General features: G+C 40.2%; 1 protein-coding gene across 1 annotated transcript in view; it reads left to right on the forward strand.

The window, feature by feature from the left end:
- tdrd12 (tudor domain containing 12) overlaps positions 1 to 25,677 on the forward strand; it is a 78,492-nt gene that overhangs the window by 32,195 nt on the left and 20,620 nt on the right. Inside the window, exons 16-30 of the mRNA XM_055649080.1 lie at positions 675 to 866; positions 1,967 to 2,095; positions 3,383 to 3,494; positions 6,100 to 6,239; positions 8,652 to 8,854; positions 9,993 to 10,095; positions 11,385 to 11,599; positions 12,420 to 12,630; positions 13,738 to 13,830; positions 16,228 to 16,400; positions 17,841 to 17,966; positions 18,090 to 18,209; positions 19,181 to 19,322; positions 23,299 to 23,434; positions 24,179 to 24,388. Coding sequence (XP_055505055.1) covers positions 675 to 866; positions 1,967 to 2,095; positions 3,383 to 3,494; positions 6,100 to 6,239; positions 8,652 to 8,854; positions 9,993 to 10,095; positions 11,385 to 11,599; positions 12,420 to 12,630; positions 13,738 to 13,830; positions 16,228 to 16,400; positions 17,841 to 17,966; positions 18,090 to 18,209; positions 19,181 to 19,322; positions 23,299 to 23,434; positions 24,179 to 24,388 — 2,305 coding nt within the window. The remainder of the gene's footprint in view (positions 1 to 674; positions 867 to 1,966; positions 2,096 to 3,382; positions 3,495 to 6,099; positions 6,240 to 8,651; positions 8,855 to 9,992; positions 10,096 to 11,384; positions 11,600 to 12,419; positions 12,631 to 13,737; positions 13,831 to 16,227; positions 16,401 to 17,840; positions 17,967 to 18,089; positions 18,210 to 19,180; positions 19,323 to 23,298; positions 23,435 to 24,178; positions 24,389 to 25,677) is intronic.

Raw genomic sequence — 25,677 nt, forward strand, 5'->3', positions numbered from 1 at the left:
TACAAACGATAAATAGGTCATAAAAGGAGAGTTATGATTATATGAGAACCGCAACGATTATCATTGCAAGGAAGCGGAGGGAACGCCTGAAATACATATGATTTATTTGTTTCTGTACTGATCAAGGAAGAGGGTGCTATGAAAATCTCAGTGACGGGGAGATAGTAAAGAGCATAGATGAGGTGAAAATCCTTTCTTATTATTTCGGATGTGGGTATTGCTGCCAACACCAATATTTTTACGTTTCAGCTTTGTATATGGATTTGTAAACATTACACATTGCAGCCATAGTGCGATAGTGGTGGAGAATGTATGCTTAGGGAAATAGAAGGGTGCTAATCAAGCCAGCTGTTCTCGTTTGCGTCAAACTGCTTGCATTGTTGGGGATGGACTCATTATACAAGTGGGTTGATCCTTGCAGATGGTGAAAAGATTCAGTTGGGGTCTTGTGTTAGAGATGATTTTTTTTTTTAATGAAAGTCTCAAAGTTCTGTTCCTGTGCTCCTGTTCCAGTAAGGAAGCTACATATTGTCAATGGTAATAATCTATGAAGCTCAAACTGAAATACATTTTGAAATGTAATAATTGCTAATAATTAATACTGCTTCAGGCCGAAACAAAAATAAGCACCATTTCATAATAGAATAATTGTACTGATTAACTTTGAATCATAGGTGACTACTATCTTGCAATGCTTCAGGGAGGCTACTAATGTCCCAGAAAGACTGTCAACTCCACAACAGCTCATAGCTGTTGGAAAGCAGTGGAGAAAAGAAATGGACATTTTGGTTAAGGAAAGTCACGGTGATCCTTATGTTGTTATAGCAGCCATGGAAGAAGCTGCACTTTATGGAAACGTACATCAGGTTCGTACCAGAGAAACATATTCAGAATGGTTTGCCTCACTGTTGACAAATTATTTTTTTTCAAAATTTTGGTCTCTGATATCGTAAGTTCTATATTATTCTGTTTTGTACTCCAACATGTTAAGGAGCAAACAAGAAAATAAAGTGTGCTTTTATTGAAACTTTAGAAAATATAAAAAATGCGACATAATATCTCAGCAGGGCCAGAATTAATATTGTTGTTGGGGTTTTGGTTGTGCTAGGGTAGAGTTGGTCGTGCTAGGGTGGAGTTGTTCGTGCTAGGGTGGGTTTGGTCGTGCTAGGGTGGAGTTGGTCGTGCTAGGGTGGAGTTGGTCGTGCTAGGGTGGAGCTGGTCGTGCTAGCTGGTCGTGCTAGGGTGGAGCTGGTCGTGCTAGGGTGGAGCTGGTCGTGGTCGTGCTAGGGTGCGTTGGAGCTGGTCGTGCTAGGGTGGAGTTGGTCGTGCTAGGGTGGGTTTGGTCGTGCTAGGGTGGGTTTGGTCGTGCTAGGGTGGAGTTGGTCCTCTTGCGTTTTTTTCTATGAGTTTTTGTTATATTATTTATTATGATTACATATCCTGTTGTGCTGCAGCAAGTAAGAATTTCATTGCTCTATCTGGGACACATGACAATAAAACACTCTTGATAAGGTGGAAGATCAGTTCATGAATATGTTCCGGAACGTATTCCCTCTCTCCATCTCCCTCTTTTTCTCTCCCTCTCATGGGAGATGTTTTGAACTATCTTTAATTGGACTTTGTCTTTCACTAAATGTTATCTTTCACTAATCTGTGCACTGTGGACGGTTTGATTGTAACCTTACAATCTTCTTCGACCGGATAGAATGCAAACAAAAGCATTTCACTGTACCTTGGTACAAGTGACAATAATAAACTAAACTAAACTCTCTTTTGCTCTTTTTCTTTCCCTTCCCCCTCTTGAGAATTAGGAGTGTTGTGGAAGTGGATGTGCCCAGTACTGCTTGCAGTTCATGAATTTCATCAAAAGATGTTTTTATTTGTAAGGTTTTCTGTAGCAATTGAAAATAATATATTTGGGAATTTTATTTGCAATAAATGTTTCTTGATCATGTTTCTACATTAGATAGTGCAGCTTTGTCTAGACCATGAGAAAACATCGCAGTTATTGACCATATTGGACTTCACCTCTGAGGTTGTACAGAAGACTGTAATTCTTGCTAATTGTGCTGAGGAAGTGGATCATCTGTGTAAAGTAAGTAATCATGGTTACAATACATTTTGAGACGTTCACAAGAATAAAACAATCAATTTATATGCAATTGCCACATCAAAAATAATGTGCATCTTCGCCTGGCACGGACTGATAGTTGTTTAATAATTCAAAATTGCACACATTCTTTTGTTGCATCCAAAAACTTGCATCAGAACTTTCTTTTCTGCTTTCCCTGTGCTCAGCAGTAGAGGAATTTTCAATACAGCTGTAAATTCTGTCAGCTATGTTCCCGCACCAACACCAACCAGGTGTCCCAATTCTAGCCTCATCCCAATTCACAAACTCACTTTATGTCAACCAGTGCTCTTTGTTCCATTTCTTCTATTTCACGCTTTCTCTTGACTGTTAATACTCTACTGCAGTATATAGTGATTAACTTACTTTCTTTCGAATGGCAAAGTGCTCTTTTCCCAACCCATCAATCTTAATGTTTGGCGTCAATGAAGAGAGCAGGGGGTGGTGGGGGGAGGCCTTGCTGTTCACTGTGAAGATTGTGCCATGGTTTGACACCCCAAGTTGCAACACCTCACACTTACCTGCATTGAACTTTAACCATTCCTCAGCCACCTTGCCCAGCTTCCCAAGATCCTATTGTAATTTTTGATAGCCAACTTTGTTACCTATGATACCACCCACTTAATGCCTTGCTGAAATTTATTTATAATTTTTCTGAACTTGAGGTTCTAGATCTTGAGAACTAAAACAGATTCTTGACCTGAAAGGTCACCCATTCTCTCCAGAGATGCTGCCTGTCCTGCTGAATTACTCAACCATTTTGTGTCTATTTTCTCTCTGCAATAAGGCTGATTTGTACCTCGTCACTTTATATCTTTTTCATGCATTTGTTTAACCATCACCTATCCCATATAAGGAGGAACCAGATGGAATGAGCATAAACTATTTGGATCAAATTGTCTTTTACTGTAACATGTTCATTACAATTCAAGTTTATTTCTTTTCCATTCAATTGCATTCTATTTTGGTCTTTTTTGATCATCTTTGACTGACTGCAAAATGTGGATTTTTGCATTTTTCAATATAATCATACCATTTTAATGAATCTTGAGACATGTATCTTGCTGAAATACATTTGATACAAAATAAATTATTTCATTTGTAGGCGTTTGAAATTTGTGCAGGTTAAATACTGAATTACTTTATCGGAAATATTTACACCTGAGTGAATTTCTGGGCCACTCCATAACTCAGATACCCCTGGGCTTAAAAATAGTGTTTACTTGAATTCCTTTTGGTCATAAATTCTAGGCTTTGGACAGCAATTCAAATTTCTGCATCAAAGCCCATGAAGGAAGAAGCTGGAGCCAAATAATGGAACAGTGGAATAATAAATTCAGCCCTGGCACACATGTAATATTAGGTATGTATTTTAATGTTTTCAAAATGTGCCGAGAATATATTCAATTTAAGTATGTTCATTAATGAAAATCGTTTTTACAAGTTGAAAGAAAAACAATGTTTTTTATAAAAAATATTTAAAAAAAAAGAATGGATGGCCCAGATTGGTCATTGCTATGTCCTGCAAGTTTAAAAAGATAATCCATTTACGAAAACAAATAAAATGTTGAATTATTACGTTGTTGCAATATTCCATCCAGTTAACCTTTACATTTAAATGATCATTACTTTTTTTGTTCGATACTTGATACCATGGAAGTGTATTGTACACAGTCACAACATGGAAATGGTTTGGTTTGTTGTTATTTTCATGTGCACAGAGATTAAGTGGAAACACCTTTGCATACTACCGAAGCAAATCAAACTTTGAGAGCATCAGGTGATGCAAAAGTGAAAGTAAACAGCATGCAGAATATAGTGTCTGGCACAGCAAGTGCAGATTGTATTAAGTGCAATGGATGCAATGAAATAAATTGGAAGATTAGGAATTTATCCTTGGCATATGAGCAGTCCATTCACGAGTCTGATAACAGTGGGGATGAAGCTGTTCTTGAATCTGGTACATACTTTCAAACCATTGTAATTTTCTGCCCAATGGGAGAGGAGAGAAGAAAATGATTGTGGTGTGAGTGGTCCTTGATAATGTTGGCTGCCTTCTTCAGGAAGTGCAAAGTGAAGGGGGAAAGGGGAAAGCGACAGGGAGGCTGGTTTGTGTATTGGGCTGGGCTGCATTCACATTTCTGCAATTTCATGTCTTACAAAGATGATAGGTTACGATAAAATGCTTTTGATGCTGTGTATGTGTTAGAGTCACTGGAGACATGATAAATATCCATAAGGGGTTGTCCCACTTACGTGTCCTTGGCACGCAAATTATGCGACCATGTGGTTGCGTTGAGCCGCGACGGACCATCGAAGGTCGCGCTTAATTTCATGTGTACACACAGCCGTCTGGATCGCATGACGTCATTTGAAGATGGACACAAAGCTGGAGTAACTCAGTGGGACCGGCAGCATCTCTGGAGAGACGGAATGGGTGACGTTTCGTGTCGAGATTCTTCTTCAGTCTGAAAAGAAGGGTCTTGACCTGAAACGTCACCCATTGCTTCTCTCCAGAGATGCTGCCGGTCCCGCTGAGTTACTCCTGCATTTTGTGTCCATCTTCAATTTTCTTGGCCCCGCTCTGGGAGTAGGAGTGGGGGTGGATCCGGATCTGCAACGGCCGTGAACCCCAGGCCGAGCTCGGCGATCGTTTGCCTGCTTCTGCTGCCGTTGGAGATAGAAACATAGAAATTAGGTGCAGGAGTAGGCCATTCGGCCCTTCGAGCCTGCACCGCCATTCAATATGATCATGGCTGATCATCCAACTCAGTATCCCGTACCTGCCTTCTCTCCATACCCCCTGATCCCCTTAGCCACAAGGGCCACAACTAACTCCCTCTTAAATATAGCCAATGAACTGGCCTCAACTACCCTCTGTGGCAGAGAGTTCCAGAGATGAGGCATTGCGTCGCGCCAGGGTCTTGGGCCTGTCCCACTTTGGCCGTCAGTTCTGCGAAGATTTGGCCATTGGCGAGCGAAGATTTTGTTCGCTACAAAAAGTTCGGAGCCCCGCGCGATGTCACGCACAACTACATGCCCCTCCGCGCTTCTCAGTGGGACCGTCCCCGCGCTGCCCTACGATGCCTGTGTGCCTCAACGCGACCACGAGGTCGCGTAATTTGCATGCCAAGGACAACGTAAGTGGGACAGGCCCTTTAGCCTCCTGAACAAGTAATGCAGTTGGTACAGGAAAGAACTGCACATGCTGGTTTAAATCGAAGGTAGACACAAAGTGCTGGAGTAACTCAGCGGGACAGGCATCATCTCTGGAGAGAAGGAATGGGTGACATTTCGGGTCAAGACCCTTCAGATTTATCAGTCTGAAGAAGGGTCTCGACCCGAAACATCACCCATTCCTTCTCTCCAGAGATGCTGCCTGTCCCGTTGATTTACTCCAGCATTTTTTGTATCTTAATGCAGTTGGTATGTTTTCTTTGAAGTACTGTCAATGTGGTTTTACAAGGAATAAATGTCGGTGATATATATGCTTAAGAACTTGAAGCTTAAGCACCATTGATGTAGATTGAGGCATATAGTCCACCACACTTCCTGAGGTGGATGAGTAGGTCCTCATTTTGCTGACATTGAGGGGGCAGTTGATGTCCTGACATTGTGCTAATAAGCTCCCTATCCCTTTCCTGTATTTCATCTTGTCATTTTTCAACTACTTCAGTGGTGTCATCGAAGGGCAACAATGTTGAAATTATTGCAGAGGATGTTTGTCACCTATCTTTTGTCATGAAATTGAGGATCCAGTTACATAGAAGGTTTCTGAGTCCAAGTTCCAGGAATGTGAGATATGTTTGGTTTGTCATTGTTGTTTTGCCACAATATTAATTGTCCAAACATTTTGCAGGTCATATTTGTTGTATTCAAAAGAAAACCTTTTCATAATAATACCCCATACATTTTCCAGTACATTCATAAATCTTGAATATTGTTTTAAACACTTATTTTCTTAACAGTCACAACAGATGAGTGCCTCCAAGCGCTGGGAATTACAGATGCCACCAATGTAATCCATTATAGTTTTCCTTCATCTCAGGAAATATTTGGAGCTCGCCTGTGTTGCATGGTTGACAATTTTAAGAACCTGATTATAGAGGTATTGTTAATTTTAAGGAAAATGCAATTACATTTGCAATTTTACAGGACAAGATAATTTGTTCACTACTACTACTGTTATAATTTTTGTTGCTAGCTCTAGAATATGTGTTGACGTTGTAAAGAGCTACACGTTACCACATGTATTTACAATATTCAGTCCCAACGTTTTAGTGTGCTGTATTACTAGAATGATTAAATTCCACCTTATTTCCTATTCAATTCATGTTAATCGTAATTTGGTATTTTGCTGGCTTGCACATTTGTGTCAAATGGCCGTTTTAATTGGATCTCCAGATTGCTAACCATTTTAACTCCTCTTCCAATCTCATACTGACCTTTCTGTCCTGGACCTCCTCCATTGCCAAAGTAAGGCCACATGCAAACTGGAGAAACAACACTTCATATTCCGCTTGGATAGCTTACAACCTAACGGTATGAACATTAAATTACCGTATTTCCCGGCAATGAAGACGCACCCCCATTTTGAGTTGCTAAATTTTGAAAAAAGGCTGGCAGGACAGGATCAAGGGTTTGATTTAGTCCACGAGTCAGCAACCTTTTTTGCATAGGGGCCAGGACCCATGTTTGTGAGCGGATGGCGGGCCACATCTATCACCATAGTTAATAACTGGAGGTAATAATACTAACTAAATTTGTAATTTGTAATAATACATACTAATAATACATAAATTAGTAATATTACATACTAATAATACTTAGTTTTCACATGTTTTTCAATTAGTTTTCTGCAGTTTCCAGATCGCCTGCGTGCCCTGGGACTGGCTGCAGTTCCCAGATCCCTTGTGTCCCCGGGACTAGCTAATTCCCAGGTCGCCTGCAAGCACCGGGACTGGCTGTAGTTCTGCTGTCCAGTCCCGGCGGCCACTCGCAGCCACCCGAGCTACTGAATGAGTTGCTGGAATGATCCCCGACATCCTCCTTCTCAACGCTCCTGCCCTCCCCGCAACTTTACCCCTGGCGGCCCAGCCATGCTGATCCGGGCCAGACTCCCCACTTGCTGTGAAAGGAACTCTTCCCCCCCCCCCCCCCCCCCCAGCATAGCTGTCTTTTTACAGCCGCTGTGCTGAGGGATAACCAAGTCTGTTTTTCTTGGCTAACAATCCAACCTTCGGCCTCCAAGACGCAGGTAAATTTTTGGGCCTTATTTTAGGGTAAAAAATAGTGTCTTCATTGCCGGGAAATACGGTATCCAATTTTGTATAACTAACCTCCAAACATCCCTTCCATTTTTGCTTCCTTTCTTCCTCGTGTCCCTCCTGGATGCTAACCCATATCTCCCCTTTCCCTCCCCCATCCCCTTCCACCAAAATTCAATCCCCGGCTTCATAATGTGTACCACTTTTATCCTTATCTCCTCTTCCCACACATTTTATCTTTTTATCTCTTGCCTTTGTTCAACCATCTGCCAATCAAACCCACCCTCACCTGTATCCACCTGTTATTTGCCAGATTTGTCCTCACTCCACTTCTCTTCCAGCTTTCTTCCCCTCCCCCCACCAGTCGGTCTGCAGAAGAGTTCCAACCCGAAACGTCACCTATCCATGTAAAAGTTCACTTAAGAAGATAGACAAGGTACAAATTCTTAAGACCATACAAAGCTTTAATTTAACGTCTGACGGATGTGGACCTAGAGACCCAGAGGCAACAGTTTTACATCTGAATCTCCAGCAGCACACACAAAGAAATAGCAGAAAACCCGAGTTTATATACGTACAGATATAAAACCAATTGCATGATGTAATGTACAAAAACCATCAGCCACCTCCATATATGGAGTTGTTTTTCACTCTGCCAAAAGCCAGTCATCCCATTGGCATCCTCTGGCCCCTTCTTATCTGATTAACCTCTTCAACTTACATTAAAAAAACCTTGTAAGAGAGCTGTGAACTATTCAACTCAAGTTAAAAAAAAACCCTTGTCACGATGGGAGTTGTCCAAATCCTATCATGCATTACAATTGGCTTTTTACAACAGGAAAGCTTAAATATGACAACAATCAATTAATAACTAACTCTTTCATCCATGTTGTCCAGAGATGCTTCCTGACCTGCTGAGTTACTCCAGCATTGTCTTTTTTTTGTAAACCAGCAGCTGCAGTTGGATCTTTGTCCTCAGCGAAATGAGGAATTTACTGAAATTAGCTTGAAAGGTTCACAGGAGGTTAAAATGGATGCAATCATGGTTATTTTGGTAGCTAATTTTGGTTTTATTATTTTGAGGAAGTAATTTGAGGGATTGATGTGAATTTGATAAATTTAATTTCAAATTTCAAATATTGTCTTGTGCATTTTGTTTGTTTGGTGTTGCCTTGCAGCTAAAGATATGTTTAGAACCTTTATCAAATTAGATTCTTCCTATTATGATATAAAAATATTCTTTTTAATACTAGGAATCAACTCTTCGAACTCAGTCAATTATTATAATGAGTGACAAAAATGCGCCTCAAATAGTCTCCTTTCTTCAGTACCTAGAAAGAACAGAAGCCAAAATCCCTACTGAATTGTATAAGTTTATTTCTAACTTGAATGACAAAGATGACAATTGCTATGACAAATCTATATGTAAATACCTTAAAGCGTATGGAATCTGCAGGTAAGAAATTTATTTAACAATGATTTGCTTTGTCAATTTAAGGCAAGTTGAGAGAAATATCTTGGTAACTACAATGATGAGGCTTTACCATCATTTGCTGGAGAGAAATACCACAAGATGTCCATTATATTCTGGAAAAGATGAATTCATGATTGGTTAACATTAGATGCTTTTGCTCTGGGTCACATGAAACACCAAAAATATTTTGATTTATTTATAACATCCATTAGAGAAACTGTTCACTTGATCAGGGATGTTTCATATAATTAACTTGGGTTTGATACCTGACAGTGGAATATCAAATTTCAAGTTACGCATAGGTGTAATCCACTCATATTTGAATTGAGACGTTTACAACAGGTCAAAGCATTAATGCTCTTCTTGCGTATGGCATGCACAGCCTAAAGTTGTAGGACAACTTGTTCTATTTGATCTTATTTGATTGTGCACGCCAGGTTGATTGCATTCGTTGAAAGAGGGCGGACCACGTGAAGGTTGCAGTCTCCCACCCCAGCATTAATGATGATGTGTGTTGTATGTGCAAACGACAATTATATGACCTTGAAAATGATTCAAATAGATTAGCTAGTGTTGTACATGCAATTATTTCTAAAATCCAGAGTGTATAGGAACAAATATAAATGATATTTTTGATGTTTAGTACATTTTCCAATGTTCGGTACTATGGTCCATTGTTAAAAGTGCTATATTTTCATTCAGGATGGAAAATGAATGAACGTGCCTTGATTTAAAATAAATGGGGTCATAAAAAGCTTGAAGACTTTTTGTGAGTGCATTCTCCATATCAGCATGGTATTCTTAAACTACATGTTGATACTTGTGTAGTTGCACTTTTAGGCTCCATAAACTACACCTATTGGAAACAACTTGATTTTGGTATCACAAAGGAGATTAACTCTAAATTTGGGAGATTTACAATAAGCAATTCAAAGTGTTTGTATTAAAGTAACTGCAAAGACCTTTAATTTTCTTTAAATAATTTCCCGGCATACATGCTTGAGCTGTGTAAACGATATACATCGCTGAGATTGTTAGTTCTTTGATACTTTCATATTTTATAATCCGTATCAGATGGACAAGATTCTGTGAAAGTTTTACTCTAATGTGTCCATTTCAGAGATATTAAAACTTGTGCAAGTCGTCATAAAATTCACCCAAATATGGACAAACCACGGCGCCTTTCAAATAAAAAGTGTTTGCCGTCTCGAGGATACGTTGAGGTAAGCTTGCTAACGATTTATTTTTGTGCCTTAGTTTGCGAACAGGATTTCAACAGCATTCCCTCATTCAGCTTTCTCTTTTAGAAATTAATAGATAGAAATTAATAGTCACTCAATAGATGCTGCCTCACCTGCTGAGTTTCTCCAGCATAATGTTACGGGTGATAACTAACTTGCACAGTAGCTTCAGTTAATCCCGTTGAAAGCTAATATTTTATAATTTACATGCATGCAACCTAACTCTGATGTTGAATTAATGTGGGTTTTTTTAATGTGAAGATGACATTTTCATGTATCAACAGAGTTTTGAATTTTAAAAGTTCATGATTTTGGTTTTATCCCATAATTGTTTTCTGGCAAATTTGCTAATATTTTCTTAAATTACAATAATGTCTGCAACTGAAAAGTACTTTGTAGACTATACCATTTTTGAGTGGGCTGAGCTGCCAAACCTCCCCTTTTTACTGCAATTTTTGTCTTTCATCCTTTTGGTCCCCGAGAAGCAATTGTTATTTGTTAGCAGGTAAATGTTCTCATAGATTATATTGGTACCTAATAGTTGTAAATAAATCTCACATTACTGGCTTCTCTTTGGAGGTCATCATTAATGCAAAAGATCTGTTTGTTGCTATGCTGTAATATTTGATGGACATTGTAATAAGGATGAGTTTATAATTATACTAGACCAACTGGGACCCGTTGGATCCCTTCACACGGGAGGCCTGGTACCCCAATGCAATATTCCACCAATCAACCATAGCCCCCAGGGGAGGCCTGGTCCCCCAACGCAATATTCCACCACTCACCTGTTTCCCCAATGCAGCCCATTCCCCCAACACAATATTCCACCACTCACCCGTTCCCCCAATGCAACCCGTTCCCCCAACACAATATTCCACCACTGCGCAGGGGCTGCTCATTTCACCTTATTCAAATTACAGTGTATTGTGACTTTAAAACATTGAATCTCCCTCCATGCTGCCAGGAACATTCTTGATACTTGCTGGAAGGACTGAATGTTCCTCGATTGCAACTTGGGCAAGCAAGGACTTTAGCTGCTTAACTTGTTTTAAACTTGAATTTCTAATGTTAAAAATTATGAATAACTTGGGAAATATAACATCAATCTAAATGAAACTAGACACAGTGACCACCACGGGACATCGTGTGTCATTTTGGCGTTCCAGGATCACATGAATATGCATTGATGGATGGATGTTTTAGTAATATATAGATAGAGTATATGGTAATAAAATAATATACTCATATTAGAATTGAATCTTCTCTAGATAATTCCGACTTGGGTCAGTGATGCTTCTATTTATTATGGCCGAATAATCCATCACCGAAATAAATGGGAAAATCCTCCAGTCTCATTGGAAGATGATTATCTGACCCTTCTAAAAGATATGGCTGAATACTACATGGACGAGAATCACCAGAAACCGGTAGAGCAATTGAAACTATTTGCTCTGTATGCACTTCAAGAAAAAATGTATTGCAGGTAAGGTGGGATTTTTCAAGAACGATATTTCAGGGATGTGTTGCACTTCTAGGATCTATTTGGGTGAAAAAATAGACCCTAACCCTAACCCTAACCCAAGTGGGACCTCGTTCCCCCAACGCAATATTCTGGTCTGGAGCCGCAGGAGGGGGAGGGAGGAGCGTGGCTCCGGGCCCAGTCTGTGTCTGTGTCCAGCGTGCTTTTATCGAAGACAGTGAGTTTTTTTTAATGTAAATGAGATCCCATTGTGATGTCATAGCTGTAACTGCCACAGCACTTGAAGTTATTGGTCTCAAAGTGGGGTTTTGTAAAGTTAAAAATGTGAACAACTTGTAAAATATAACATCAATCTGAACAAAAGTTTGATACAACACACCACAGGACAATGGTGAGCAAGGTGGTGCAAAAATTGTAGCGCTATCGTGTACCGTTTTGGCATAATTCAGATCACAGGCTATGAATCACAGAGAGACAGACTAACAAACAACATGAGAGTTTTATATATGTATCAAAGGAAGGGGGACCCGTTGGGATCCGTCCCCTCAATGCACGGGGGAGGGGGGAAAGAGGCCCTGGGGGGGGTGATGAAAGATAGGCCGCGGGGGGGGGGGGGGGGGGAGGGAGCCCGAGGGGAAAGGGAGGGGAGGGGGGGGGAAAGAGGGGGGGGAGGAGAGGGTGGTGGAGGAGGGGGGAAAGGAGGAGAGGAGAAAGGGAGCGGGAAGTGGAGGAAGGGAGCGGGCAGCGGTGCGCGCATCAACCAAAATCTGATTGAAGTTTTCTGAACATTTACTTTCTATTGATTTATGTATTGTGTTATAAGGGTGCAATTAATGGCATTACCACCCCAAGATCAAAGTACAATTCTCAGTAATGCAGAAGTGAAATATATCGACAGTGGTCAAACTGGACGTGTGATGCAAAAACAGCTGCTTGAACTCCCAGCTAAGTTCCAGCTTCTACCGGCACAGATTGTTGAATTTATCGTCTCTAAGGTGAAACCTATTGACCATGAAAAGGATTGGAATCCACAGGTAAAGTAAATGGTTTTAAGTTTGGGGAACTGCATATTAAGCCCTCAGATTTCACTAGATGTTTAGACACCTTGTTTTCACTAGATGTTCAAACTGAGTAATCATGAAATCCTGCTCGGAATGTGAATGTACCTCTTGATGTTTCGTACAGTGGAATGGTGCAACATGGTTTAATAACGACAGGTAGACACAAAATGTTGGAGTAACTCAGCGGGTGATGTTGCATTTCTGGAGAGACGGAATGGGTGACGTTTCAGGTCGAGACCCTTCTTCAGACAGGTCTCTCTGAACTTGAAATCATTCATCCCACTAAAATCTCTAAAAATATATTTTATTTGCTGAGTAATGGGAAAAGGCATTAATCCCACAGATCTGTAGGAGTCATTACCTGTACATGGATTGTCTTGTTTTGCTGCTTCAAGCAAGCTGTAAGGGAACATTACCACATATGAAAAGGCAAAAAATATTTTTTTTTCATAATGTTAATAGTGATACTGGATTTATGACACAATCATTGTTTATGAATTGAAGAATCATTTACAATAAGAATTGTAATACATTTGCAGAAAACTGTTGGCAGAATACATTTGCAAATTGATTTTTCTACTGATCTGTCACCAAAAGGCATTTCACTCTGAAGGTAGCAGAGATTGAAAGGATGAAACTTCCCATTTCCAACATCAAGCTGTTTTGCATTTCTCATGATATCCATGTTGCATCTATCATTATGTAACTATGTACGTCATGAGAACAAGGAACATGATTGCACCCCATTGTATGTGGCAGTAAACTCATCTGAACTTGATAGTTAAATTACCTGGTATCAATGCAAAAATATATTACATCTTCCAGCACATTTTGACTTTTAGCACTGTTATCCATTGTTTAGAATCAATTAAAATTTAACAACCCTCCCCCACCCTTTTTTCCGAATACAGAAAACCATGCAGTTATTTTTGGTAAATATGAAATTAAGGAATTAACTTGTTCAAGGATTAACACTGAATATTTGAGTTACGTCTCTTATAAGTAAACAGTTTGTTGCACATTTGAAGTCTACAGGGGCAGAGATTAGTTTTCACATAGATTTTTGTTTGATTTAAACAGGTATCCAGATTTATTAAGCAAAAAATCAGCAATAAATCACTTGAAGCTAAAATTGTCCTTGCTCTTGGTAATACTCTATGGCTACACCCTGTAGTAAGTATGATAAATTAATTGTGTTGTTCCAGATATGTTAATGATGTGGATGCTAAGCAGCCAGAATTTTCTTTTCGACAAACTTAATTAAAAATTATATAGATTTGTACAAAATTGTTAGATCTGTCAACTGACTAAATCAATATTGTAGCAATCTATAATGCAATTCTAAGTGAAATGAAGTCAAATGAGGATTTCTTCTTCCAACATTCTACAAATTCTAATGTCCCTGTAGATTGGAAGGTAGTAAGGTCACCCTACTAATTAAGAAAGGGAGCAACCACCAGCCAGTTAGAACAAACAGAACTGGGGGTAATATTCTGACATCGACTGAGAAATGATTTTCGTAGAGTGGAAATAAACTGATGGTTGACAAGTTGGGAATAGCAGGTTTTACTTCAGAAATTGGTGCTTCGACCTCAACTATTCTCAATGTATATCAGTGATTTAACTGAGGGGTCAAATGTTGCTGATGTTACCAAACAAGTTGGAACTGTGAGTATGGAGGAAGATGGATAAAGATTTCAAAAAGCTATAAACAGGGAATAGCCAGAACTTGGCAAATGGGAAATATAATGTGAAAAAACACAAAGGCATCTATTTAAGAATAATATTTGTTAAATCATGAGTGATTTGGTGGTATTGTTGTTCAAAAGAAATGAAGTATTTTTTAACAAGACACTGCAGGCCAATATGTATGTGTATCAAACAGTTATGATGACAAATGGTAAGTTAGCCTTTATTATTTCAGTCATTTCATGGTTCACCTTGCGTTATCCATTCTAGTGAAGACATGTCACCACTTCCCTATACATTCATTATATCCACTGGTGAGGTATAATGGCTTGATCAATTTGCCAATCCAAAAATTGCAACTTTTATTCACCTGAGTGAACATGGGAGTTGGCATACAGGAAAATCACTATTTGAAGCACAAGCAGATTCATCGTTTTCACTGGATCAAACTACTGAAACTTACTCGCCAATGCATTATGAGCATTCACCAGTTAGGTTGCAGCATGAACGATATAGGCTTGTCACCGTGTTTGTATGAATATCAAGGCAATACATTTAAAATCTCCTACTTGATATTTTTATTTAAAAGCAATGCTAGTAATGAGTATGTTTAAGAAGGAACTGCAGATGCTGGAAAATTGAAGGTAGACAAAAGTGCTGGAGAAACTCAGCGGGTGCGGCAGCATCTATAGAGCGAAGAAAATAGGCAACGTTTCGGGCCGAAACCCTTCTTCAGACTGATGTAAGATGGGGGGGCGGGAAGAAGAAATGAAGAGGAGGAGCCAGAGGGCTGAGGGGGAGCTGAGAAGGGGAGGAGACAATGAGGGCTACCAGAAATTGGAGAAGTAATGTTCATACCGCTGGGGTATAAACTGCCCAAGCGAAGTATGAGGTGCTGCTCCTCCAATTTCCGGTGGTGCTCACTCTGGCCATGGAGGAGGCCCAGGACAGAAAGGTCGGATTTGGAATGGGAGGGGGAGTTGAAGTGCTGAGCCAGAGGGAGACCAGGTTGGTTAATGCGGACCGAGCGGAGGTGTTCGGCGAAACGACCGCCAAGCCTACGCTTGGTCTCATCGATGTAGAGCAGCTGACATCTAGAGCAGCGGATGCAATAGATGAGATTGGAGGAGGTGCAGGTGAACCTCTGTCGCACCTGGAATGACTGCTTGGGTCCTTGAATGTAGTCGAGGGGGGAGGTAAAGCGACAAGTATTTCTTGCGGCTCCAAGGGAAAGTGCCCGAGGAGGGGGTGGGAAGGGAAGAATTGACCAGGGAGTTATGGAGGGAGCGGTCTTTGCGGAAAACAGACGGGGGGAGATGGGAAGATGTGGCGAGTGGTGGGGTCACGTTGGAGGTGGCGAAAATGACGGAGGACTAGTTGTTGTATGTGACAGCTAGTAGGGTGGAAGGTGAGGACTAGGGGGACTCTGCCCTTGTTACGAGTGGGGGGGGATGGGGAGAGAGAGCAGTGTAACGGGGCACTGAAGAAACCCTGGTGAGAGCCTCATCTATAGTAGGGGAGGGGAACCCCCGTTCTCTGAAGAATGAGGACATTTCAGATGTCTACCTAGTAATGAGTATATTTTGACTACTCCTGCTTCTTAAAAATCACAATGATAAATACTTACTTCATACGCATTATCTTTGTGGAAAACTTAGGAGACGAGTGTTTGACAAATGCATGAATGTTTTATTTGTACAGATTTGTTAAATGTGATCAGTGTAACAGGTAAACGTTACTTTATGCTTTATCATGGAAAAGATGATTGAATTGAATTGCATTGAATTTCCTTTATTGTCATATTTTAACTTGGTATCAAAATGAAACAGTACACCGGAAGATGTCTTGGCATGAATTTTGTTGATTCTGTTTCTTATTTAGGTACACCTGTCTAAATTACCTGATTTGAAAACCACAATATTAGACTATAACATACGCTCAGAAATCATGAATTCCGGATTTGGAGCTGACAATGTGAGGCATATTGAAAGGGTGCAGGCTCTCTGCAGGGAAGCTGGCTTTGATGTACCAGACGAGGATTCTTCCCAAGAGGAGTAAGTGATTTGGGATTTATCAACTAAATAATTGCAATTATCAACTTTGAAACTAATTCCAATCCTTCAGTTTGTCACCGTTATTCGATCTTCATTGAACTTCTTCCAACGTTTGCAGTTTCAAATGCAATTATGTGCTGGATTGAATCTGATACCCTGGGACATCGGATGGCTCACATTCAGCAAAATATGTTTAGATTTACCAAAATTTAAGCTAATAAGCATTTTATCTATCATTTTGTTATAGAATGTGTACAGTGAACAGTCCATTTCTGGCCTTATTCTCTGTTGTTTACTTGATTTTTATTAATTTGGTGGGCTTGGTCTGATAAGAAGGTAAGGGCTGGGAAGGGGCAGAGGATACCTTGGATGGGCCAGTGGTTGGGATCATGGACTGAGATGCAATGTGAAGAAATTATGGTTGCCTGGAATACTAAAGGATTGGATCAGATTATCTCCCCAGAAGAGCGAACATAGAATATGAGCAATAAATATATATACGTACACACAGTCGTCATAGTGCAAAGGAGTGTCCGGGGTGGGGGGGGGGGGGGCGGGGGTGGGGGGGGGGGGGGGGGTGGAACTGGCAATCACCGAGGTACAGAGTTCTCATTGGAAAAAGCTTATCCACGTCAACTCTGTTTATCCCTCTCATAATTTTAAAGACCTCTATCAAGTCTCCCCTTAACCTTCTGCGCTCCAAAGAATAAAGGCCTAACTTGTTTAACCTTTCTCAGTAACTTAGTTGCTGAAACCCAGGCAACATTCTAGTAAATCTCCTCTGTACTCTCTCTATTTTGTTGACATCTTTCCTATAATTTGGCGACCAAAATTGTACACCATACTCCAGAATTGGCCTCACCGATGCCTTGTACAATTTTAACATCACATCCCAACTTTTATACTCAATGCTCTGATTTATAAAGGCCAGCACACCAAAAGCTTTCTTTACCACCCTATCTACATGAGATTCCAGATGGAAGATGAGGCATTCTTCCCCAAGCTCACGCCGGTCTCATTGGGTACAGCGCAGTACCGGAGGCAACAGACCAATGGGTCACTGTGGGTGTGAGTTGGAGAATTAATATGGGAGACATCAGGCAGCACAGGGTCGCTTCTGCAGACTCAACATGAGTATTCTGCAAAACAAATGGTTTCAACAATCTAGAGAGAACCACATTGTGAATTCAGAATGCTGTACACTAGATTGGAAGAAGTGCACATGTATTACTGCTTCACCTAAGATAGACTCACTGGCTCCCTGGACAGTGGGACGTATTATCTCTCTGTTCCAAACCAAAGAGTATTTTCAGCACTTTTTTTATTTTACATTTCCAGCTTAGCCAAATATCAAAGAAATATAAAAAAAATTTAAAAGGGCATTAGCAGTCATATTATTTAAATCCAAACTGTATGGAAATGTTCTCATTTACTTTCTAGGTTATCTTATGGTAAAGATTTAGAATGTGCCATTCTTGAGAATGATGGAAATTATCATTCAGTTATTATCTCTGAATTTTATACTCCAGAGTGCTTCTATTTGCAGGCCATAGCAAATCAGGAAAAGTGAGTAAACCATATTGTGTTTTTGCACATTCATAAAGAATTCCTAGAATTGTGATATCTGTATTTAGGAATACTCTTTCTGAAATTGAACTAATGACTAGAGTTACTTTTCTCCGTTATCAGACTGCGTGCTTTGGAGGATGAAATTAACCAACAAGCTACAGAAAAGCAAGATCATATTCAAAGTAGTTACGTGCCAATTGTTGGTGACATTTGCTTGGCATTCTGTACAACAAAGAAAAGGTAACAAGCAGACAATTTTATAAACCTTCCTGTAGCTTTTTTTGCAATGCCAGATTGATGAATGGATCTAAGGTTCATTCTCATTCCTCAACCCTCACAGTACAAGTAGTGTATACCCCTCACAGTACACAAGTAGTGTATACCCCCCACAGTACACATGTAGTGTATACCCCCCACAGTACACATGTAGTGTATACCCCCCACAGTACACATGTAGTGTATACCCTCACAGTACAAGTAGTGTATACCCCTCACAGTACATGTAATGTATACCCCCCACAGTACACATGTAGTGTATACCCCTCACAGTACACATGTAGTGTATACCCCTCACAGTACACATGTAGTGTATACCCCTCACAGTACACATGTAGTGTATACCCCTCACAGTACACATGTAATGTATACCCCCCACAGTACACATGTAGTGTATACCCCCCACAGTACACATGTAGTGTATACCCCCCACAGTGTAGTATATTCCCCCCACAGTACACATGTAGTGTATACCCCCCACAGTACACATGTAGTGTATACCCTCACAGTACCCATGTAGTATATTCCCCCCACAGTACACATGTAGTGTATACCCCTCACAGTACACATGTAGTGTATACCCCCCACAGTACACATGTAGTGTATACCCCCCACAGTACACATGTAGTGTATACCCCTCACAGTACACATGTAGTGTATACCCCTCACAGTACACATGTAGTGTATACCCCTCACAGTACACATGTAGTGTATACCCCCCACAGTACACATGTAGTGTATACCCCTCACAGTACACATGTAGTGTATACCCCCCACAGTACACATACTTGCCTCCGCTGTCTAAAATCTAGAATATTTTGTGAAAGAACTACATTGAATGTAAATACAGAAAGTGAATACTTATAATAATTGTAAATTAGCAGTGCCTTGTACTGTGTTTAGAAAACTAACAATCAAGACTTCTTTAATTCAAGGTGGCGTCGAGTGAAAATCATGTCTGCTGACTATTTTAACAACAACTGCCATGTATTATTTGTGGATTTTGGGTCATACAGCTGGATTTCTATGAACAAAATTCAACCTTTAATGAAAGCTGCCCTTGCACTTCCTTTTCAGGTCAGTTCGACTGTTAATTACGGTACTTTGTTATGAAAATTATGTAACATTATGGGGGACCCCTACCACCCCAGCAACAGACTGTTCCAGCTGCTACCGTCAGGCAAACGCCTCCGCTGTCATGCTGTGAAAACAGAGAGGATGAGACGGAGTTTCTTCCCACAGGCCATCAGGACTGTAAACGACAGGCCATCAGTACAAACAACCAAATTATTCATTATTTTAAAATTAATCACATTTAAAATTAGTGAAAACAATAATTTTTATTATGTCCACCTGTAAGCATCAAATCATTACAAATAGTTTGAATGTAATCAAATTATCTGGCACAACTTCCACATGTTAATCTTTGTGGATTCATTTATCATAGGGTAGAGAAGTTGTTGTGGGAAGCAAGGGAGGAAATTACTGGTACACGGCTATTCCTTGAAATTCCATTTCAAGCAGGGTGCAAAACCACCAAATACAAGTGCAGTTTCTTACCACTTCAAGCAGGGTGCAAGGCCACCAAATTCAATGCAGTTTCATACCATTTCAAGCAGGGTGCAAGGCCGCTAATGACAGCGAGTCGTGACATCTCCCTCCTCCATCTTGCAGACTGAGCCACACCCGCACTTCTGGGTTTTATAGTCCCCCCCTACCAGAAGGCCGTGGCCTTCATGGCGTGATTGACAGGAGAGAGAATCTCAACATTTTTTAAACACTAATAACTCTTTTATTTTTCATCGATGGGAAAAATCCTCGGCACCTGATGAGCGGAGGGGGACTCCGAGTTAGATGGCCAAAAAATCACAGCCATCTTAGCGTTTTTTCTAAAATCAATATAAAGCGCAAACAGGAAGTGGTCAAGATTAGACTTTTAATTATATAGAAGGCAAGGCAACTTTAATTAGGCAAGGCAACTTTAATTAGGCAACACAGCTTTAGCATCTCCAAACCAAAGACAACACAGCTTTAGCATTTCCAAACCAAAGGCAACACAGCTTCAGCATTTCCAAACTATATTTTCAAACCACATTAAGGGAACTGACAGATCAGTAAAACCACTCACAGTTTAGTACACATGTGTTCAGTGTTATTCACAGCTCAGACTGAGAGACGTGACCCACTCGCTCCCCCATCTTGCAGAGACTGACTGAGGCACTCAACGCTTCTGGGTTTTATAGTCCCTCTGGAAGGGGCGTGGCCTTCAGGAGAGAGAATCTGAACATTTTTAAAACACTAATAACTTATTATTCATCGATGGGAAAAATCCTCTTGCCCTGTGCAGCGGAGAGGGACTCTGTGTAAGATGGCCAAAAATCACAGCCGCAAGTGACAGCGTTTTTTCTAAAATCAATATACAGAACGACAGGAAGTGGTCAAGATCAGACTTTTAGTAATATAGATATATAAACATGTTTAAAGATAAGAGAAGTAAGGAAGATCACTAAGGAAGACACAAACAATCTCCCAGATATACTAGGGGACAGAGGACCTAGGGTGACGGAGGAACTGAAGGAAATTCATATATCGGGAAATGGTGTTGGGTAGACTGATGGGACTGAAGGCTCATAAATCCCCAGGGCCTGATGGTCTGCTTCCTAGGGTACTCAAGGTGGCTCTAGAAATTGTGGACGCATTGGTGATCATTTTCTAATGTTCTAGATCAGTTCCTGTGGATTGGAGGTTGCTAATGTTATCCCACTTTTTAAGAAAGAAGTTAGAGAGGAAAGCCAGAGAGAGAAGACCAGTTAGCCTGACATCAGTGGTGGGGAAGATGCTGGAGTCAATTATTAAAGATATAATAGCGGCACATTTGGATAGCAGTAACAGGATCGGTCCAAGTCAGCATGGATGTACGAAGGGGAAATCATGCTTGACTAAGCTTCTGGAATTTTTTGAGAATGTAACAAGTAAAATGAACAAGGTAGAGCAGGTGGATGTAGTGTACCTGGACTTTCAGAAAGCATTTGTTAAGGTCCCACACAGTGGGCAAAATTAGAGCACGTGGTATTGGGGTTAGGGTATTGACATGGATAAAAAATTGGTTGGCAGACAGGAAACAGAGTAGGGATTAACAGGTTCCTTTCAAAATGTCAGGCAGTGTCTAGGCTCAGTGCTGGGACCACAGTTATTTACAATATACATCAATGATTCAGATGTAAGAATTAAATGTAACATCAACAAATTTGCAGATGACACAAAGCTGGGTGGGAGTATGAACTGTGAAGAGGATGCTACGAGGATGCAGGGTGACTTGGACAGGTTGAGTGAGTGGGCATATGCATGGCAGATGCAGTATAATGTAGAGGTTCTACCATCAGTCTGAAGAAGGGTTTCGGCCCGAAACGTCGCCTATTTCCTTCGTTCCATAGATGCTGCTGCACCCGCTGAGTTTCTCCAGTATTTTTGTGTACCTTCGATCTTCCAGCATCTGCAGTTTCCTTCTTGAATAAACAACATAATGTAGAGGGTATCCACTTTGATGGCAAGAACAGGAAGGCAGATTATTATCTGAATGGTGTCGGGTTAGGAAAATGGGAAGTACAACGAGACATGGGCGTCCTTGTACATCATTCACTGAAAGTAAACATGCAGGGTACAGTAGGCAATGAAGAAAGCTAATGGCATGTTGGCCTTCATAACGAGAGGAGTTGAGTATAGGAGCAAAGATGTCCATCCGCAGTTGTACAGGGCCCTGGTGAGACCACACGTGGAGTATTGTGTGCAGTTTTGGTACCCTATTTTGAGGAAGAGCATTCTTGCTGTTGAGGGAGTGCAGCATAGGTTCACGAGGTTAATTCTCGCGATGGCGGGACTGTCATATGATGAAAGAATGGAACGACTGAGCTTGTATGCACTGGAATTTAGAAGTATGAGAGGGGATCTTATAGAAACATATAAAATTATTAATGGATTGGACACGCTGGATGCAGGAAACAAGTTCCCGATGTTGGTCCAGAACCAGGGGCCACAGTTTAAGAATAATGGGTAGGCCATTTAGAACTGAGATGAGGAAAAACATTTTCACCCAGAGAATTGTGAATTTGTGGAATTCTCTGTCTCAGAAGGCAGTGGAGGCCGGTTCACTGGATGCATTCAAAAGAGTTAGATGGAGCTCTTAGGGCTAGAGGAATCAAGGGATATGGGGAGAAGGCAGGAACGGGGTACTGCTTGTGGATGATCAGCCATGATCACATTAAATGGCGGTGCTGGCTCGTAGACCTATTGTCTATGTATGTATCTATGTAAACATAACAAAAGGTATGCTTTTGTTATGGAAGGAATGCTTTGCCCTTTTTTATGGATGGAATGCTTTGCAATTTTTTGATGTAAATTTTACAAAAATCCAACTTGTACAAGCACATTTAAAACCAGTTAACTATACCGTATGTTTATGCATTAAGAAATGATGTGATTAAACTGGGGAAAGATCAAAAGATACTTGCAAAGATGTTGCCTGGACTGGAAAATTACAGCTATGAGGAAAGATAGGATGAACTAGGGTTGTTTTCTTCGGCATGAGGGGAGACTTGATAAAATGTATGACACTTGTGAGGTCAAGATAAAGTGGATAGGCACGACATAGAGGGGAGAACACCAAAGAGCAGAGATTTAAGGTAACCTTGCAGAATTAGAGGAGAGAAAGGGAAAAACCTTTCCACACAAACAATAAGAGCTTTCCACTCAATGCTTGAAAAGGTGGCTGAAACAGAATGTCTTGTCACATTTAAAAAGGGCTTGGATGTGTACTTGGAAGAGTGATGAGCTGCAGGGAGATTCATTTATGGCTGGATTAGATTGGGTAAATTTTCAGAACAGTAAAAGACACGTCATGCCAATTGTTGCCAGGGGTTCCCTCGATCATTTGTTACCATTCTTTTCATTGTTTTAGCTTGAGTGAAGTACTGATTCATTCATTTAACTATTTCCTTTAGATCTCTCAAATGATTGTTAATTATTATGTACTTCATTATCATGGCATTTATTGCAGGCTATCTGCTGTTCGCTATTTGGTGTAGAACGTGTGGGGAAAAACTGGAATCCAGAGATTAAAGAGTTGATATGGACTACTTTTCAAACCAAGGAACTCCAAGCTAAAGTTATAGAACAAAGTAGAAATGAATCAAGTGAGTTGTATTAGAATGATAGTTCTGTTATTATTCAGAATTATAATAGGCCAGACATTATTATTGTTGAAACCATGACTTGAGTTCACTGCTAAATTTGGTATTTGAAGATAGGAGGGTTATTTATTTTGAGTGATTTATTTTCTGAAAATTAACCTGAAATTTTCTGAAATTTAATACACTATATCCTGGATTTGAGTGTTTTAAATGGCTTTTCATGACCAAAATGTTAAGTCTGGATTAGGAAACATTCTATTCAATGATTTCTCTTTTTCTGGAAGAAAATTACAGATAACAATATGACTCAAAATTCCAAGTAACCATTGTCATTTTTTGAATAGTAAACTTTATGCATGCTAAATATTGTACAGAATTTGAAAGTTTAGTTTTTGTTCCACTCAGTGCTGAATCAATTCTTAGAATTAACTGATATTTATGAATTGGCTATGTATGAGATTGACGAACTGAGTGACTCAGCAGTCAGGCAGCATCCCTGGAGATGCTATCTGACCTACTTTGTCACTCCAGCACTTTGTGGCTTTTTTAATACACAAAGCTTGGTGTGTATGAAATTCCTTGGCTACCTTTTGGCATTGTTGCAGATTAAATGAGAACATTTCTACTAACATACCAACATAAATGCATCACCAACAATTCCTTGATTATCCTGCAAGTCTGAGAAACAAAACAAAGCATAACAAAACAATATTTGTCTTGTGTTTTTGTGTTTATTTTCCATTGTAGCTAATTCTGAATACTACCATGTCGATTTGCAAGATCCAACTAATGGATGCTTCATAACACTGTCAGAATGCATTATATCAAGAGGATGTGGACGAGGGACTCCTGCAGCTATGAATCAATTGTTTCCAGAAAAAGCACTAGAAAATGGCCAAAGGAACTCCATTCTTTGCCTTTGTTCATCCTTGTATGCGCTTTTGGGAGATGAGCATTGTAAGTGCCTACATGATTATTTTTAAAATAGTAAATTGTACTGGCGGGTTGTTTTAAATCTAAATTTCAGTTTTGACTATAAATTTTTATTGAAATTTCTGAAACCTCAAAAATATAATATACCATATATTAGTGGGAAAGCAACTTCAGGTTGCCTTAGTGCATTCGGCCTCTGAAACCCACAACTACCCACTGTTGCTATTAAACTCAACAGTATTCTGGCCAAGGGGGCAGGAGGTGGCAAGTCCAAGGTGGTCCATGTAACGTGGGGTTGATTTTCAGATGAGTCGGGTGGGGAGAGAAAGATGGAAATGATTGTAAAGGCAAGTGATGTGGTGAAGACGGGCTGGAATGATGGAATGTGATAAGAAAAGGTGAGTGAAATGGCAAAGTGCGGAGCACAGAATATAACATTACATGCTCGAGCATGACAGATACAGGGAAGGTGCACTTTTTCAAGTTTCACTATGCAGGTGTCATTTGCAAATTTGTAAATCGGGAGTTGGAACAGAATGTGGCTGCACAGTTGTGAATGTATATGGAGTAAAGTAAAGGACTGAGAACACATCCTTGTGGGACATTGGTATTGAGAGTTACTGTGCCATCCATAATGTTTGGGACAAAGACCCGTCATTTATTTATTCACCTCTACAATTTGAGATTTGTAATAGAAAAAAAATCACATGTGGTTAAAGTATACATTGTCAGATTTTAATAAAGGCCATTTTTATACATTTTGGATTCACCATGTAGAAATTACAGCAGTGTTTATACATAGTCCCCCCATTTCAGGGCACTATAATGTTTGAGACACAGCAATGTCATGTAAATGAAAGTGGTCATGTTTAGTATTTTGTTGCATATCCTTTGCACGCAATGACTGCTTGAAGTCTGCGATTCATGGACATCACCTGGATGTCTTCTCTGGTGACATCCTCTGCCAGGCCTGGATTGCAGCCATCCTTTAGCTTATGCTTGTTTTGGGGGCTAGTCCCCTTCAGTTTTCTCTTCAGCATATAAAAGGCATGCTCAATTGGGTTCAAATCGGGTGATTGACTTGGCCGCTCAAGAATTGACCATTTTTAGCTTAGAAAAACTCCTTTGTTGCTTTAACAGTATGTTTGGGATCATTGCTGTAGAATGGACCGCCGGCCAATGGGATTTGAGGCATTTGTTTGAACTTGAGCAGATAGGATGTGTCTATACACTTCAGAATTCATTATGCTACTACCATCAGCAGTTGTATCATCAATGAAGATAAGTGAGCCAGCAGCCATACATGCCCAGGC

The sequence above is a fragment of the Leucoraja erinacea genome, chromosome 17 (genome assembly GCF_028641065.1).
Source record: "Leucoraja erinacea ecotype New England chromosome 17, Leri_hhj_1, whole genome shotgun sequence".
NCBI classification, from domain to species: Eukaryota; Metazoa; Chordata; class Chondrichthyes; order Rajiformes; family Rajidae; genus Leucoraja; species Leucoraja erinaceus.